Genomic DNA, 14,285 nt, shown 5'->3' with positions numbered 1-14,285 from the left:
TCTTATTCAGGCTACACTGGTCATTTCTCCACTCTTATTCAGGCTACACTGGTCATTACTCCACTCTTATTCAGGCTACACTGGTCATTACTCCACTCTTATTCAGGCTACACTGGTCATTACTCCACTCTTATTCAGGCTACACTGGTCATTACTCCACTCTTATTCAGGCTACACTGGTCATTACTCCACTCTTATTCAGGCTACACTGGTCATTTCTCCACTCTTATTCAGGCTACACTGGTCATTACTCCACTCTTATTCAGGCTACACTGGTCATTACTCCACTCTTATTCAGGCTACACTGGTCATTACTCCACTCTTATTCAGGCTACACTGGTCATTTCTCCACTCTTATTCAGGCTACACTGGTCATTACTCCACTCTTATTCAGGCTACACTGGTCATTACTCCACTCTTATTCAGGCTACACTGGTCATTACTCCACTCTTATTCAGGCTACACTGGCTGCTTATTCAGTTCCACAAGACTACAAAGTGGTGTTTTATGATGTTTTAAGCTCTAAACAGCACTAAACTGAGGTACTATGACACCAGATACTAGTAATTATCCCTGTGTGTCACTCTTGCAGGGATCTGATGTCCTGGATCAATGGTATCCGTGGACTTGTGTCTTCTGATGAGCTTGCCAAGGACGTGACTGGAGCTGAAGCACTGCTGGAGAGACACCAGGTACTGAACTCGGTATATGTCTTCGCACCAGAGCCTCAGTAGCCTCATCAGTCACATCACATAAACGGCTTCTCTTTCCTCTCCAGGAGCACAGGACTGAGATCGATGCCCGTGCTGGAACCTTCCAGGCCTTTGAGCAGTTTGGGCAGCAGCTGCTGGCACGTGGTCACTACGCCAGTCCTGAGATCCAGCAGAAACTGGAGGCTTTGGACCGCGAGAGGGCGGACCTGGAGAAGGCCTGGGTGCAGCGCAGGATGATGCTGGATCAGTGCCTGGAGCTGCAGGTGAGGGAAAACACCAAGTAATGAAGATAGCAGTATTATTTTTCATAATGTTTGTAGTTTTACACAGTAGAAACAAGATAAAGCAGTACAAAGTGACATGTGTATTGACCCTTAAACATCACTTTTTAAAATGCAGCATGTAGGCAGTTTGCTGTTGGAAAAGACAGGGGTAGTGTCTATTGCATAATAAGTCATACTGTTTAATGCTAAAAATGTGTAATTCACTTTTCAAATTGTCTTTTGTTTGTACAGTTCTCCTGCTTCTGAAGGTGACATAAATTACACTTAAAAACAGGATACAGGATTTCAGGCAACATTGGTGTGGAGTTTTAATACCTAAACCCCACTACACTAACTGAAAATCACTGCTAATTAATAAAATGTAGGAACTATGACATGACTGGTTCATGCAACATCCAGCAGCAGATAGTGAATATTAACTAATTTATTTATTCATGTTCCGGAGGTACATGCGTAGTTTGTCCAAACCATATTCCTGAATGACGAACTCCTCTTGTGTTCCCTGCAGCTGTTTAACCGTGACTGTGAGCAGGCTGAGAACTGGATGGCAGCGAGAGAAGCTTTCCTGGCCACTGACGACAAGGGCGACTCCCTCGACAGTGTGGAGGCCCTCATCAAGAAGCACGAGGACTTCGACAAAGCCATCAATGTGCAGGTCAGCAGTGTAACATGGACAAATCTCAGTGAGCGTGTGCTTTTCTAATCAGTCAGGCTGACCATACACTGTCTCCACAGGAGGAGAAAATCGCCGCACTGCAGTCCTTCGCTGACCAGCTCATTTCTGCTGACCATTACGCCAAACCTGAGATCTTCAAACGCCGCAACGAAGTCTTGGACAGGTCAGAGTTTTTCTCCTACCCATCAGCATGAATCTAGTGGAGTCGCTTGTGAGGAAAATTTGGTGTAAATGAAATGTACGTCCTGACCCCCAGGTGGCGCCGCCTGAAGGCTCAGATGATTGAGAAACGCTCCAAGCTGGGTGAGTCTCAGACTCTGCAGCAGTTCAGCAGAGACGTGGATGAGATTGAAGCCTGGATCAGTGAGAAACTGCAGACGGCCACTGATGAGTCCTACAAAGACCCAACTAACATCCAGGTACAGCTTCACTCTACAGTGACCCCACTAACCTCACTGACCTCAGCTCCTTTAAATATGGTCAGAAAGTCAAATTCTGCATGTTTTATGTTTACCTAGAGCTGGACGATAGTTAGTTCTTTTTTTTAAAGACCTGCCAAGCTTCACCTATTTTAACATTAATTTTAAATTTGATTAATGCCGAGGATAACTGGGACTGTTTTTTTGATCCCATTACCACCCGCTCAGCAGTTCTTATTGTTTGTGCAATATTTTCTGACAAACGTAGTTGGTTATATTTTGTCAAAATACAAGCAGGTTAGTTATTTTTTTACCATCATAACCTCAAACAGGATAAAGCAGTAACTGGAATGAATGAAAGCTGTAAATGCATCACATGGCACAGCATGAGTAACATGTACACACTCGTGTTAATAATGCCTTTCTTTGTCCCATGAGCTTCAAGGTTGACAGCAACACAAACACCACAGTCGCTAAAGCAGCTTAAGTCAAACCAAGATGAAAGCAAATTGGTGCACAGAATGCTCCTGCATGCATGCATGCAAAATATAAAGATTTAAGTACCTGTTGATTTTGCTTTTCTACTGATGATATAATAAGTGGTCTTCTAATTGGTCCAGCTCTAGTTGTACCAACAGTTTTGTATATTGTTTTACATGTTCAAGTGTAATCTAATCCTAATGAGTAAATAATTACTGGTTAATAGAGTTGTGCTTTATAAGCACAGTAATGCTTCCTGTCTCTCCTGTAACCCCCTCAGTGTGTACTGAATCAAACTGAACCTCTCTCTGTTCTCATGTCTTGTTTTTAGCTGTCCAAGCTACTGGTAAGTGGAGTAGTGTGTTCGCTTACTAACCTCAGTAGGGTCTCATCACATGTCTGGTGCGCGTGTGTGCGCGTATGTGCGCGTGTGTGTGCGTGCGTAGTGGACATGTAGTAGAGTTCCAACAGTGTCCCCGCTCCGTGTCCCCGCTCCGTGTCCCCGCTCCGTGTCCCCGCTCCGTGTCCCCGCTCCGTGTCCCCCTGTGCTGTCTGCCTGCTTCTTATGGACTTGTTTTATTTCAGCATTTTCTGCGCTTTAACGTGTCTGTTCCATCACTGAAGCAGTTTGTGGTCATTTTTTTGGTCTGTGTGTCAGTTTTGGGCTGATTTTGTTTGGAATTTGTTCCACACTGTCAATGTGTTGAGGGTCTGCATAACAAATGCAGGGTTAAACTTGGGGTGAGAGTGAGAGGGGACGGAGACCTGCGTTGTGCTCTGCTGTATTCGTTTATGGGTTTGTGACATACAGTGCCGTAGCTGCTTCATACCGCGTGTCTAAAATAGTGAGCTTCTCTTTTACATCTCCTTCCCTCTCTTTCTCCAGGTGATAAGATGGTGTGGAACAACAGCTACATTCACCTTGCAAGCCTCATAGCTCATTTCTGCATTGACCTATAATGATAAGCTTTATCTCTGTAGCACCTTTCATACATCTAATGCAGCTCAGTGTGCTTTACAGTGTGAAGTAAAAACAGAAATAAAGAATACATTTAAAAAATAAATAAAATGGGCAAATAATAGCAGTGACAGAAAATAGGAAAATATAAAAAATGATGTAAAATATATAATAATTACAACTGTTGTTTTTTTTTTTTTTTCTCCCCTTCCCCAGTTCATGTTTGTGTGTGTATAACATGTAATTTAGTGCCCTAATGTGACATTCATGAGCCACATACAACACAGAAGAAAAATCTATATGGTCATTATCTCCAGTCTATAGAATAACAGAATGCCAGAAAATACAGCATACAGAAGAATAGCAATAAGTAGACTCGGTAGACTTAAGTCAAAAGGATACGAAATTTTTTTTGCAAAAATTGTTCACAGGACTTCAGCACTTGGCTGATTGGCATTTATCAACATATGAATATGAGTATGAAAATCAGTGTAACCAGAAATTTTGTAAATCTAGTGGGAATTTTTAGTTTGGTGGCCCATGAAAACGTTTACACACAAGTTGACTAACAATTGATAAATGAGGCCCAATGTAAACTTTTTAGAAACCTGAATGTACATTTAGGTTAAACGTCTCTCCGTCTCGGCTGTCAGTCCTGTAACGTGAATGTAGCCTACATGACACAAAACAGCCCAACTTCTCTGATTCTTCACAGATGCACATCTTGTTTTGGATGCTCTTCAGTCCAATTCACTCCTTTTTTTTTTTTTTTTTTTTTTTAAATTAAATGTTCCATCTGTGCTGCTGTCCTGTGTGTAGCAGCAGTAGAAGTAGTAACTCATTTATCTGTCCTGGTCTGATGGTGTACTCATTTCACCCTCAGCACGTTTCATCCATTTTTTGCTTTGTGGTCTACAAACATCAGCAGAATCAGTGTACAAAAGTCATGACGTTTTCTCTCACCATCACTGCTTTCAGAGTAAGCACCAGAAACACCAGGCGTTCGAGGCAGAGCTTCATGCCAATGCTGACCGTATCCGGGGTGTGATCGATACAGGAAATGCTCTCATCCAGAGGGGTGCATGTGCAGGAAGTGAGGATGCCGTCAAGGTAAACATGTCCTATTTATGTTCCAGGCCTAAACTTTAATGTTAGTGATACATTAGTTGACATTTTAGTTTCATCTTACATTCAACTACCATTATTTTGCTCACACCATACACACACCAGAGTAAATAAACCGTAAAAGATAGCTTACATTAGCCACTAACTTACCCTGACATCACGATTATGTAAGCATTAATATTAACTTGATTTTTTTCCAACTGCTCTGTTGTCAGAGCTGCTCTCTAGAAAACTAATCAGCACCTTATAACCAGTCAGAATCCAGAATCCAACAGTGCTGTGGTATAAGTGATTAATTGAGCCTTGTGTGTGTGATGTCTCCAGTCTCGTCTGGTGGCTCTGGATGAACAGTGGCAGTTCCTGGTGAATAAATCAGCTGAGAAAAGTCAGAAGCTGAAGGAGGCCAACAAGCAGCAGAACTTCAACACCGGCATAAAGGACTTCGATTTCTGGCTGTCGGAGGTGAGAACTGTTTCTAATCCTCTATACAGCGGAATGGTTTAATCGCTGAATCACACGTGGTCATGTTTTCTGCTCATTAATCTCCATCTGCAGGTTGAAGCTCTTCTCGCCTCTGAGGATTATGGGAAGGATCTGGCCTCAGTCAACAACCTGCTGAAGAAGCACCAGCTTCTGGAGGCTGACATCTCTGCCCATGAAGTAACCCAACTCACTCACTCACTCACTCACTCACTTTACACGGCACACCTTATATTAGAACCTCAGATAAATGACTGTGTTACCAAACCCTATTCCAGCAGCACATGTTCTTATAAGTAAGTGCACCCCTATAGAGTCAGGTTGATTTTTCCTGATTTTGAAGTGTTTCTTTTTAGAGTCATGACAGAATTAAGTTTTTTTAAGTAACTGTAATATTTTAAAATCTGTGTTATTTTTAAAATGATTTGTAGTTAAAATATTATAAACAAAGATAATCAGTCTTACCATGCAGTAATACACAGTGACGTGTAGTTTATGACTTCACTGTGTGTGTGTGTGTGTGTGTGTGTGTGTGTGTGTGTGTGTGTGTGTGTGCTTGCAAGTTTGTGTGTGTCTTTGAGGATTAACAACATTATTTAAAAAAATCAAAGGTAACAAGTTCATCACCTAGAAATCTTGTACTTTCTATTTTTTCGCACTTCAGCTAAGTCTGACACATTTGCACATACTTAGTTATACCGAGACTGAGACCGAGTTAGTGAAATAAACAGCAAGCTATCTTGTAAACTAGCAGGTTTATGTAGCAGATGAACACTGAACAATAACATGCACAGGCTAACGTCAGTAAATCTTTTGAATATTTCCAAAGTAATTGTCTCACAGGGGAAATGTTAATTGCATCCACAGTAACAGTGGTGCTGTTCATCACTAACACTTCTCATTCCGCTCTTCCAGGATCGTCTGAAGGACCTCAATGGCCAGGCTGACAGCCTGATGGCCAGCAACGCCTTTGACACCTCTCAGGTCAAAGATAAGCGTGATGCCGTTAACGGACGCTTTGCTAAAATCAAGAGCATGGCCGCTGGACGCCGAGCCAAGCTGAATGAGTCGCACCGCCTGCACCAGTTCTTCAGAGACCTGGACGATGAAGAATCTTGGATCAAGTGTGTATTATACTGTAGCAAATATTGCCATCTTGTATCATATCTAAATCTAACACATTTCTCTGATTTGTGCTGCTAGAGAGAAGAAGTTGTTGGTGAGTTCGGAGGATTATGGACGTGATTTGACAGGAGTACAGAATCTGAGGAAGAAGCACAAGAGACTGGAGGCTGAGCTTGGAGCTCACGAGCCGGCCATTCAGGTGAGGAGCTGTGCATCGTTATCTTTCTCGTAATGTCATCTGTGATGCTTTAGCTGTGGTAGTGTTGAGTTACTCGATGCTTGTCCTCTCCAGTCTGTGCTCGACACGGGGAAGAAGCTGTCTGATGACAACACCATCGGGCAGGACGAGATCCAGCAGAGGCTGGCGCAGTTTGTCGAGCACTGGAAGGAGCTGAAGGATTTGGCCGCTGCCAGGTGAGAACCGGCATCCTTTTTAACAAAACTGTTACGTATGCCTAGTGTATGTTCAGCTAATGAACAGACGACACAAAACAAGAATCATCTGGATATATTTCATGATAAACAATAGCAATCAGACTACAAACTGTGCTCTGAGAAAATATCAAAAGGAGGAGCTTCAACATCTTTCTACAAGTAACCTGATAAAACATAAAGAACTCCAAATGCTGAGTCTTGCTAGCAGCACACAGCAGCAGCCAACATGAACAGAGCTGCAGAGCTAAATTAAATGTTCCGTGATGCCCCTGACTGATTAATACTACGTAGGATACTAATGTCAGTATCTGTATTGATGATTACCAAAAAACATGTACTTGGTCTGAAAAAATGCTATCAGTGCATAACTGTGTGTGTTATTGTGTGTGTAGGGGGCAGAGGCTGGAGGAATCGCTGGAGTATCAGCAGTTTGTGGCCAATGTAGAGGAAGAAGAAGCCTGGATTAATGAGAAGCTGAACCTGGTTGGAAGTGAAGACTATGGTGACACGCTGGCGGCTGTGCAGGTACAAACACATTCACTATTACACACTGCAAACGGGACACTAGTGTTGGATTAAATCAATTAAATATTCAGAAACACACGTATTTTAAAAGCAGTGGGGGAGACGAGCAGCATCAGTCTTGTGTTTGTTGAGCGTGGAGCTCTGCAAGCATTTCCCAATGTTGGCCCCACCACGTTACATTAAAAGGGAATTATAAACATATAGACATGGCTAATCACGAATTATTCAGACTCATTTGAAAGCATCATTTAGCTTTCCTTAGGCTTAGATAATTATAAAGAGGTAATGTTTTCATCTCCATGCAAATTCCTGACCGTTTTCCTCTTTGTCTTAATCGTGTCCCGTCTCAGGGCTTGCTGAAGAAGCATGAGGCGTTTGAGACAGACTTCACTGTGCACAGGGACCGAGTGAACGATGTGTGCGCTAACGGAGACGAACTCATCAAGAAGGTAGCACTGCAGTTCAATCTTCATTTAATCTGTAGTTTCCTGGAAATGTTTGTGCCGTCACACTGACACTGAGCCGTCACTGCAGGAGAACCACCACGTGGACAACATCACGGCCAAGATGAAGTCCCTGCGTGGCAAAGTGGCCGAGCTGGAGAGAGCCGCCGCTCAGAGGAAGGCCAAGCTGGACGAGAACTCCGCCTTCCTACAGTTTAACTGGAAGGCTGATGTGGTGGAGTCATGGATCGGTACGCTATCACACCATGTGTGTGTATGTGTTTGTGTGTGTGAAAACACTCACACCCTGTGTGTGTGAGAAAATGTACACTTTTTACAACAAGCTGATAACCTGCATCTGTTTTGTGACTGTTTAGGTGAGAAAGAGAACAGTCTGAAGACAGATGATTATGGACGAGACCTGTCATCAGTGCAGACGCTGCTCACTAAGCAGGTATGGGAATGGAGACACCGAATTTAAATTTGTGGCAGAAATACCATATTATGACCCCTGAATAGATGCTATGTAATCACTACATTTTGTTTTTCTAATGCAGTGCATAATTGCAAAAATACATTTGCCCGTTTTTTTAATCCCCCGATTACAGACAAATTATAAAAATAACAGTGAAGTTATAAAACCACCAACAGTACCGAAGCAATACTCAGAAAACTGAATCATGATCATAATATAGCAATATTACATTGTGATATCACGCAGGGCTGCTCTAAATTATCCCCTTCTTAGGACGCAGTATCATACATCATGTAGTTTAGGGAAGAAAAATGTGTAAAAACTGAAAATACAGATGTGAAAAATGGGTTTAAGACCTGATATAGAATATTTAAACACAGATTTACACTTATTCTCTGTACTAAAGAACCACATCCAGTGTTTTCCCTTTTCATAATACAGAACTGTAATATTAATAGGAAAGGAACTCTCTTCTGCTTTACTTAGGAGTCAGGATCATGCACCTTGCAGCTGTAAGGGTTAAACACTTTCAGACAAATATACAGAATGAAAATATCAGGCACAGGTCTTAAAGTAAAGTATAAGAAATAAAATATAGAATACAGTGTGACTGTGTGTGATGCCAGCATCCATGTTTGTTGGAAAAGTTGGTCACACTCTTGTCAGTTCATTCATAATCATCCAGATGTGAGACATTTATTACATATTTTATTACAGGTGTGTAACAGGAGTAGTGTCTGATATTAAAACTTGGTTTGCAAAATAATAAATGATATTCTGCTGTACCTCTGCACCTTCTCTCCCTCACTGTAGGAAACATTCGATGCTGGACTTCAGGCATTCCAGCAGGAGGGCATCACCAACATCACTGCGCTGAAGGATCAGCTCCTCGCAGCCAAACACGTGCAGTCCAAAGCCATTGAGGCTCGTCACGCTACACTGATGAAACGCTGGAACCAGCTGCTGTCCAACTCCGCAGCCCGCAAGAAGAAGCTGCTGGAAGCTCAGGAACACTTCAGAAAGGTAAAAACACACACCTCACACAACACCCGAGCCTGACCTTCAGCCTGACCTTCAGCCATCTCATGCAAATGTCACCCTTACAGTAGCCAAGGCAAATATCTGAGTCATTAACGTTTAAGGAAGGTTTGGAAAGTCTAAAAAAAAAAATGTTAGAATTTTTTTTTTTAATTATAATTTATACTTGGGTAAAACAGAAATCCACTAAAATGGAAATTAAATACAGTAATGAAGTAATTCCTTCTCGGATCCTTAAAATATAAATGGAAAATATCAAATATTAGGCACAGGAACGAAGTCACTTTTAATTCCTGCTTGAGACTAGATTTAACTTTGCTCATTTTTTTTTTTTCTCTCTTTATTCTTGTCACAGCAATCAACCATATAACTGATCTCTATAGTGTATACAGTGTGCAGTTTATTATTTATTTAGGTATTTACATGCATTTTACTGTTATACATAAACACATTTTCAGAACTTTTCAAGGTCTTTAAAATTTACAGCATTTGTGGAAATGTTACATTTGTAACACTAATAAATAAACTACAATATATCTGCAGTATGGACATTAAAATCACTTTGCGTCACTGATGTTAAACTTGTCCAGGCAGTGAGACAGTTTACGTGTCAGTAAGTCCCCTGTGCCGTCTCACCCAGGTGGAGGATCTGTTCCTGACCTTTGCTAAGAAAGCATCAGCCTTTAACAGCTGGTTTGAGAATGCCGAGGAGGATCTGACCGACCCAGTGAGATGTAACTCTCTGGAGGAGATCAGGGCTCTGCGTGAGGCCCACGATGCATTCCGCTCTTCCCTGAGCTCCGCTGAGGCCGACTTCAACCAGCTGGCCGAGCTCGACCGCCAGATCAAGAGCTACCACATGGTGTCTAACCCCTACACCTGGTTCACCATGGAGGCTCTGGAGGAGACCTGGAGGAACCTGCAGAAGATCATCAAGGTAACGAGCTACCATCACACATGACCAGGTGCTCCACTGAGTTCCTCACCAGTGACATAGCTAGTTTTCTGCTACGTTAAAACTACGAATAATAAACACGTATCTACGTTGAGCCTTCATTAAACCTTAATAAGCACAGTATAAATATTTAATAAAGCAATGCTGAAGGATTTATAAAGTGCTTACATTAAATGGTAAGTTTTTATAACGCATCTCACTTTGCTTTTACATCCTTGATTATAATTATAGGTCGAAAGTTTGCCTGCAGCTGTGATTTTTTTTTTTTTTTTTTTTTTTTTTTATGTCAAATTCAAATTAATCAAATTAGCATTTATAACACTTATAAAGGGTTGTGTACGTTTTACACATTTCTCAGTGTCAGGAATGTGGTGTTAGTAAAATAACTTATACCTTCCAAGATAATGATAAAAAACGTACAGTACTTTCTATTTTGAACTTCCTTTTGATCAGTGTTTAAAGTTTTTATTAGCATTTTATTATTTAATGTATGCTTGAATTTCAACTTGAATTGAAGCTGCATGCTGTGCTTTTATTTTAGGAGCGTGAGCTGGAGCTGCAGAAGGAGCAGAGAAGGCAGGAGGAGAATGACAAGCTGAGACAGGAGTTTGCTCAACACGCTAACGCTTTCCACCAGTGGCTACAGGAGACCAGGTAAAGGAAGAGCACACAGCCCCGTCGTTCTGTATTCAACACAGATAAGATGCATGCACGACATGTAATCACATTTCTGCTGCTTAGATGGTTCACCGTTTTGCACAGAGGCGTCAGAGCATGCTTTGCTGTGGTGTTGGTGTGTGTGTGTCTGTGTTTTGGGAAATGGGACCACACTTATAAGCTTAAACAGTCACATTTGCATTGTTTGTGTGTGTGTTTGTGTAAGTGCACCTCTGTTTACATGTGGGTGTTGAATGCTGATGATGTCACTGCTCGATGATATAACTATATGTTTGTCTCTCTTTTTTTCTCCCCCCTTCCTGCTCTCTCGCTGCCTCTCCTGATGCTTGGGATCACTTTTCTAATCAGGACATATCTTCTGGATGGGTTAATATCATATTTTTTTCTCCATATCTTCTATGATTGTGTGTGTGTGTGTGTTTTAGCGAGAGTTTGTAAGGAATGTGTGTACAGTAGTGAAATGTCTAGGATGCCAGTACAAGGTAAAGGCATTTATAAATACACTCATAAATAACTCTGATCTAAAACACAATTAAAGCACAGATTAAATGCACAAATTAAATATTACTTTTTACTACAAATATAGCCAATCAGCCAAGACATGTTTGGTTCCTGAAGTTTCTTTCATTTGGACTGGACCTTAAAGGCTATTTTAGTGTGCCATGCTAACCTGGAGGCTATAAGCTTCCATTACAAGTTAGATACATTAGCCTTGTTGCTCAACCAAACATGTCCACACTGACCGATTACATTTGGAGTAAAGTGACATTATGTATATTTACGTTTTGGCTGAACTATAGTGTCTGTGTCTTTCATGTTTGATTTCTTCTGCGATGTTTTGTGTTTTTAATGTCTCGCTTTATTTGTTCATGCTATTATTTTTTTCATTCCTCCCTCTTTCCCTGCTCCTGGTCTGTGAATAGCATAGCCTATCGTCGGGTTATCCGAGTCTATCAGTATGAAGTCGATGATGATCTTTCTGGAAGGTTTTCTTTCCATTTTGATTCCCTCATCAGCCCCACCCCCCTCACCCCCACATTGTTTGGGTTTTCCTCCTCATGCACTCGAGTCTAAACCCACCATTTGAGCTGTGCGTGTGCTCAGTCTTCTCTACTAACCCTCACTGCGATGCGGCCATGAGGCAGGCAGACAGACCGTTCAGCTTCCTAATCCTGCAGAGCCTGGCTCCACTCCAGCACTGTGTCACAGTGCATTTATGACTTTTTTTGGGGGGAGGTGGGGATGGAAAAAGTTCATGCACTAGATTCAGGGCTGGAAACTGCAAACAGGTTTTCTAAACGTGGATCCAAAACCTATTAACGTCTCTATTTGGAGCATCACATTTTCGAGTTTTTATTCATTTTATACAAATGCATCAACTTGTGAGAAATCTAATTTACCAATTTTTGGACTATATGGCCTTCTTAAGCAATTTAAAACATATACTTTCTAAACTGTATGCAGTCGTCAAGTGGTAGCCAATCAGATGTTTAGTGTGGCATTGGTCTTGCCATTTGTCACATCCATAGTCACATAGTAGCTGCAGTACACACTGGAAGAGAAATAGTAAGTAATAATAGGCAAGTACAAGCACATGTGGAAACAACTGAAGCATGAAGAAAGATTTTGTTGGTGCTCTTGGTAGTAAATAATTTCATTCATTAAAAAATTATTAATTCAATACTCAAACATCAAGGAGGATATAAATACTTTGTGGACACCTGACCATCACACCCATATGTGAGTCTTGCCTAAACTGTTGCCACAAAGTTGGAAGCCCACAACTGTACAGAATGTCTTTGTATGCTGTAGAATTACAATTTCCCTTCACTGGGACTCAAAGGCCCAAACCTGTTCCGGCATGACAATGCCCCTGTGCACAAAGCAAGCTCCATGGAGACATGGTTTGCCAAGGTTGGAGTGGAGGAACTTGTGGCCTGCACAGATCCCTGTCCTCAACCCCACTGAACACCTTTGTGATGAACTGGAACGCTGACTGCACCCCAGACCTCCTCACGCAACATCAGTGCCTGACCTCACTAATGCTCTTGTGGCTGAATGAGCAAATCCCCACAGCCACACTCCAAAATCTAGTGGAAAGCTTTCCCAGAAGAGTGGAGGTTATTGTAACAGTAACAAGGACTAAATCTGGAGTGGGATGCTCAACAGGCACATATGGGTGTGATGTTCAGTTGTGCACAAACTTTTGGCTATATAGTGTAGGTATAATTCAAACATGGTCAAACATTCGTGCTTGCACTTGACTGTAGACAGCTAAACCGCACATTTTGGCAGCACACCTGAACAGGACAACTGTTTGTGATTACCTTTGTGTAGGTATTAGACTGTTTGTGGTATTAAATGGTATATGACCATTTGCTAACATACAACTCCCATACAGGTGCCAATGAACAATAAAAGTGAATAACGCTGGGATGTTATATGGACTAATAGCAGAAATAAGATAAGGACTGTAGCAAAAACACCACAAACAAGAGAAACAGTAAACTGCACTCCACCACTAGGGGGGGCCAACACGTGGGACCGGGATCCTAACACTTGGCCATGACTTAATAAGAACGAGATCATGGAAAATAAAAACTCCCACTACATTTATATTTTATAACAAAGTGTCATATCTTAAAATCTGTAAAATACCCTTCTATTACCCACATAATTTCAATTATCTTTTTTGAACACATTTTAAACAGTCTTGAACATAATCAGTTTCTGGCCCTGCTGGCTGTGGCGTTAATCTAGCATGGACATGAGCACAGATATGAGGCTCCATTAGCATGAACTGAGTGGCTGTTCTGGGTGCAGCAGTCTGGAATGGCTTCTAGTGTGGGGTTTCACTATGGGTCATGGGTAAGTTGTACAAGTACAGGAAAAATGGCAAGAAATGACTTGTGTGTCACCAGAGGTTTTGTTTGGTATCAGTCTAAACTGTATTATTAGCTTTCTCCCTGAAGATGAGTTGGTGTGTTAACAGTGTACAGACTGTAGGATTTCTCTAGCAGTAGGTAGTGATGATGGATGTGACGTATTGTGAAGCTGCCTTATGGCCTGATCTCACTGCTGTGTGTGTGTTTGGGCAGGTCCTGTATGGTGGAAGAGTCTGGAACTCTGGAGTCACAGCTGGAGGCCACGAAGGTGAGTGTCGCCACGAACAGGGTTTGACTTAAAGCACAAGATGGCTTAATATGGCACAATATTATACCAAGCAATGTCAAAGATGTCATTGCCTGGTATAATAGGAAGAAATTTTCATCCATAGTGATTATGTAAGTAATACACCACTCTGTGTGGTTCTTTTCTAGTAAAATAATGAGTGACTGGGTGGTATGATGAAGTGGAATTACTGTTCCCACCCCGAAGTTAATTATTTTCCTATAACAGCACGTCCCCTAGTGTTTTATTCCTCTTATACACAGCAATTTACCAGTGATTACAATTTTTATTTATTAAAGACCAAC

General features: G+C 41.6%; 1 protein-coding gene across 12 annotated transcripts in view; it reads left to right on the top strand.

The window, feature by feature from the left end:
• The window catches only part of sptan1 (spectrin alpha, non-erythrocytic 1), a 46,371-nt gene that overhangs the window by 29,275 nt on the left and 2,811 nt on the right, over positions 1 to 14,285 (top strand). For 6 of the 12 annotated variants that reach the window (XM_026941037.3, XM_053240175.1, XM_026941040.3 and 3 more), the window contains 22 exons: positions 593 to 692; positions 779 to 976; positions 1,506 to 1,652; positions 1,733 to 1,836; positions 1,930 to 2,092; positions 2,904 to 2,918; positions 4,509 to 4,640; positions 4,980 to 5,117; positions 5,211 to 5,315; positions 6,051 to 6,259; positions 6,339 to 6,459; positions 6,553 to 6,674; positions 7,088 to 7,220; positions 7,571 to 7,669; positions 7,755 to 7,914; positions 8,041 to 8,117; positions 8,952 to 9,161; positions 9,817 to 10,113; positions 10,673 to 10,785; positions 11,158 to 11,175; positions 11,733 to 11,795; positions 13,908 to 13,962. In XM_026941037.3, the coding sequence (XP_026796838.3) occupies positions 593 to 692; positions 779 to 976; positions 1,506 to 1,652; positions 1,733 to 1,836; positions 1,930 to 2,092; positions 2,904 to 2,918; positions 4,509 to 4,640; positions 4,980 to 5,117; positions 5,211 to 5,315; positions 6,051 to 6,259; positions 6,339 to 6,459; positions 6,553 to 6,674; positions 7,088 to 7,220; positions 7,571 to 7,669; positions 7,755 to 7,914; positions 8,041 to 8,117; positions 8,952 to 9,161; positions 9,817 to 10,113; positions 10,673 to 10,785; positions 11,158 to 11,175; positions 11,733 to 11,795; positions 13,908 to 13,962 (2,779 nt within the window). The remainder of the gene's footprint in view (positions 1 to 592; positions 693 to 778; positions 977 to 1,505; positions 1,653 to 1,732; positions 1,837 to 1,929; positions 2,093 to 2,903; positions 2,919 to 4,508; positions 4,641 to 4,979; positions 5,118 to 5,210; positions 5,316 to 6,050; positions 6,260 to 6,338; positions 6,460 to 6,552; positions 6,675 to 7,087; positions 7,221 to 7,570; positions 7,670 to 7,754; positions 7,915 to 8,040; positions 8,118 to 8,951; positions 9,162 to 9,816; positions 10,114 to 10,672; positions 10,786 to 11,157; positions 11,176 to 11,732; positions 11,796 to 13,907; positions 13,963 to 14,285) is intronic. The other 6 variants (XM_026941043.3, XM_026941036.3, XM_026941044.3 and 3 more) reach the window with 4 other exon arrangements.

The sequence above is a fragment of the Pangasianodon hypophthalmus genome, chromosome 15 (genome assembly GCF_027358585.1).
Source record: "Pangasianodon hypophthalmus isolate fPanHyp1 chromosome 15, fPanHyp1.pri, whole genome shotgun sequence".
NCBI lineage: Eukaryota > Metazoa > Chordata > Actinopteri > Siluriformes > Pangasiidae > Pangasianodon > Pangasianodon hypophthalmus.
This window is presented reverse-complemented; position numbering and strand designations above follow the sequence as displayed.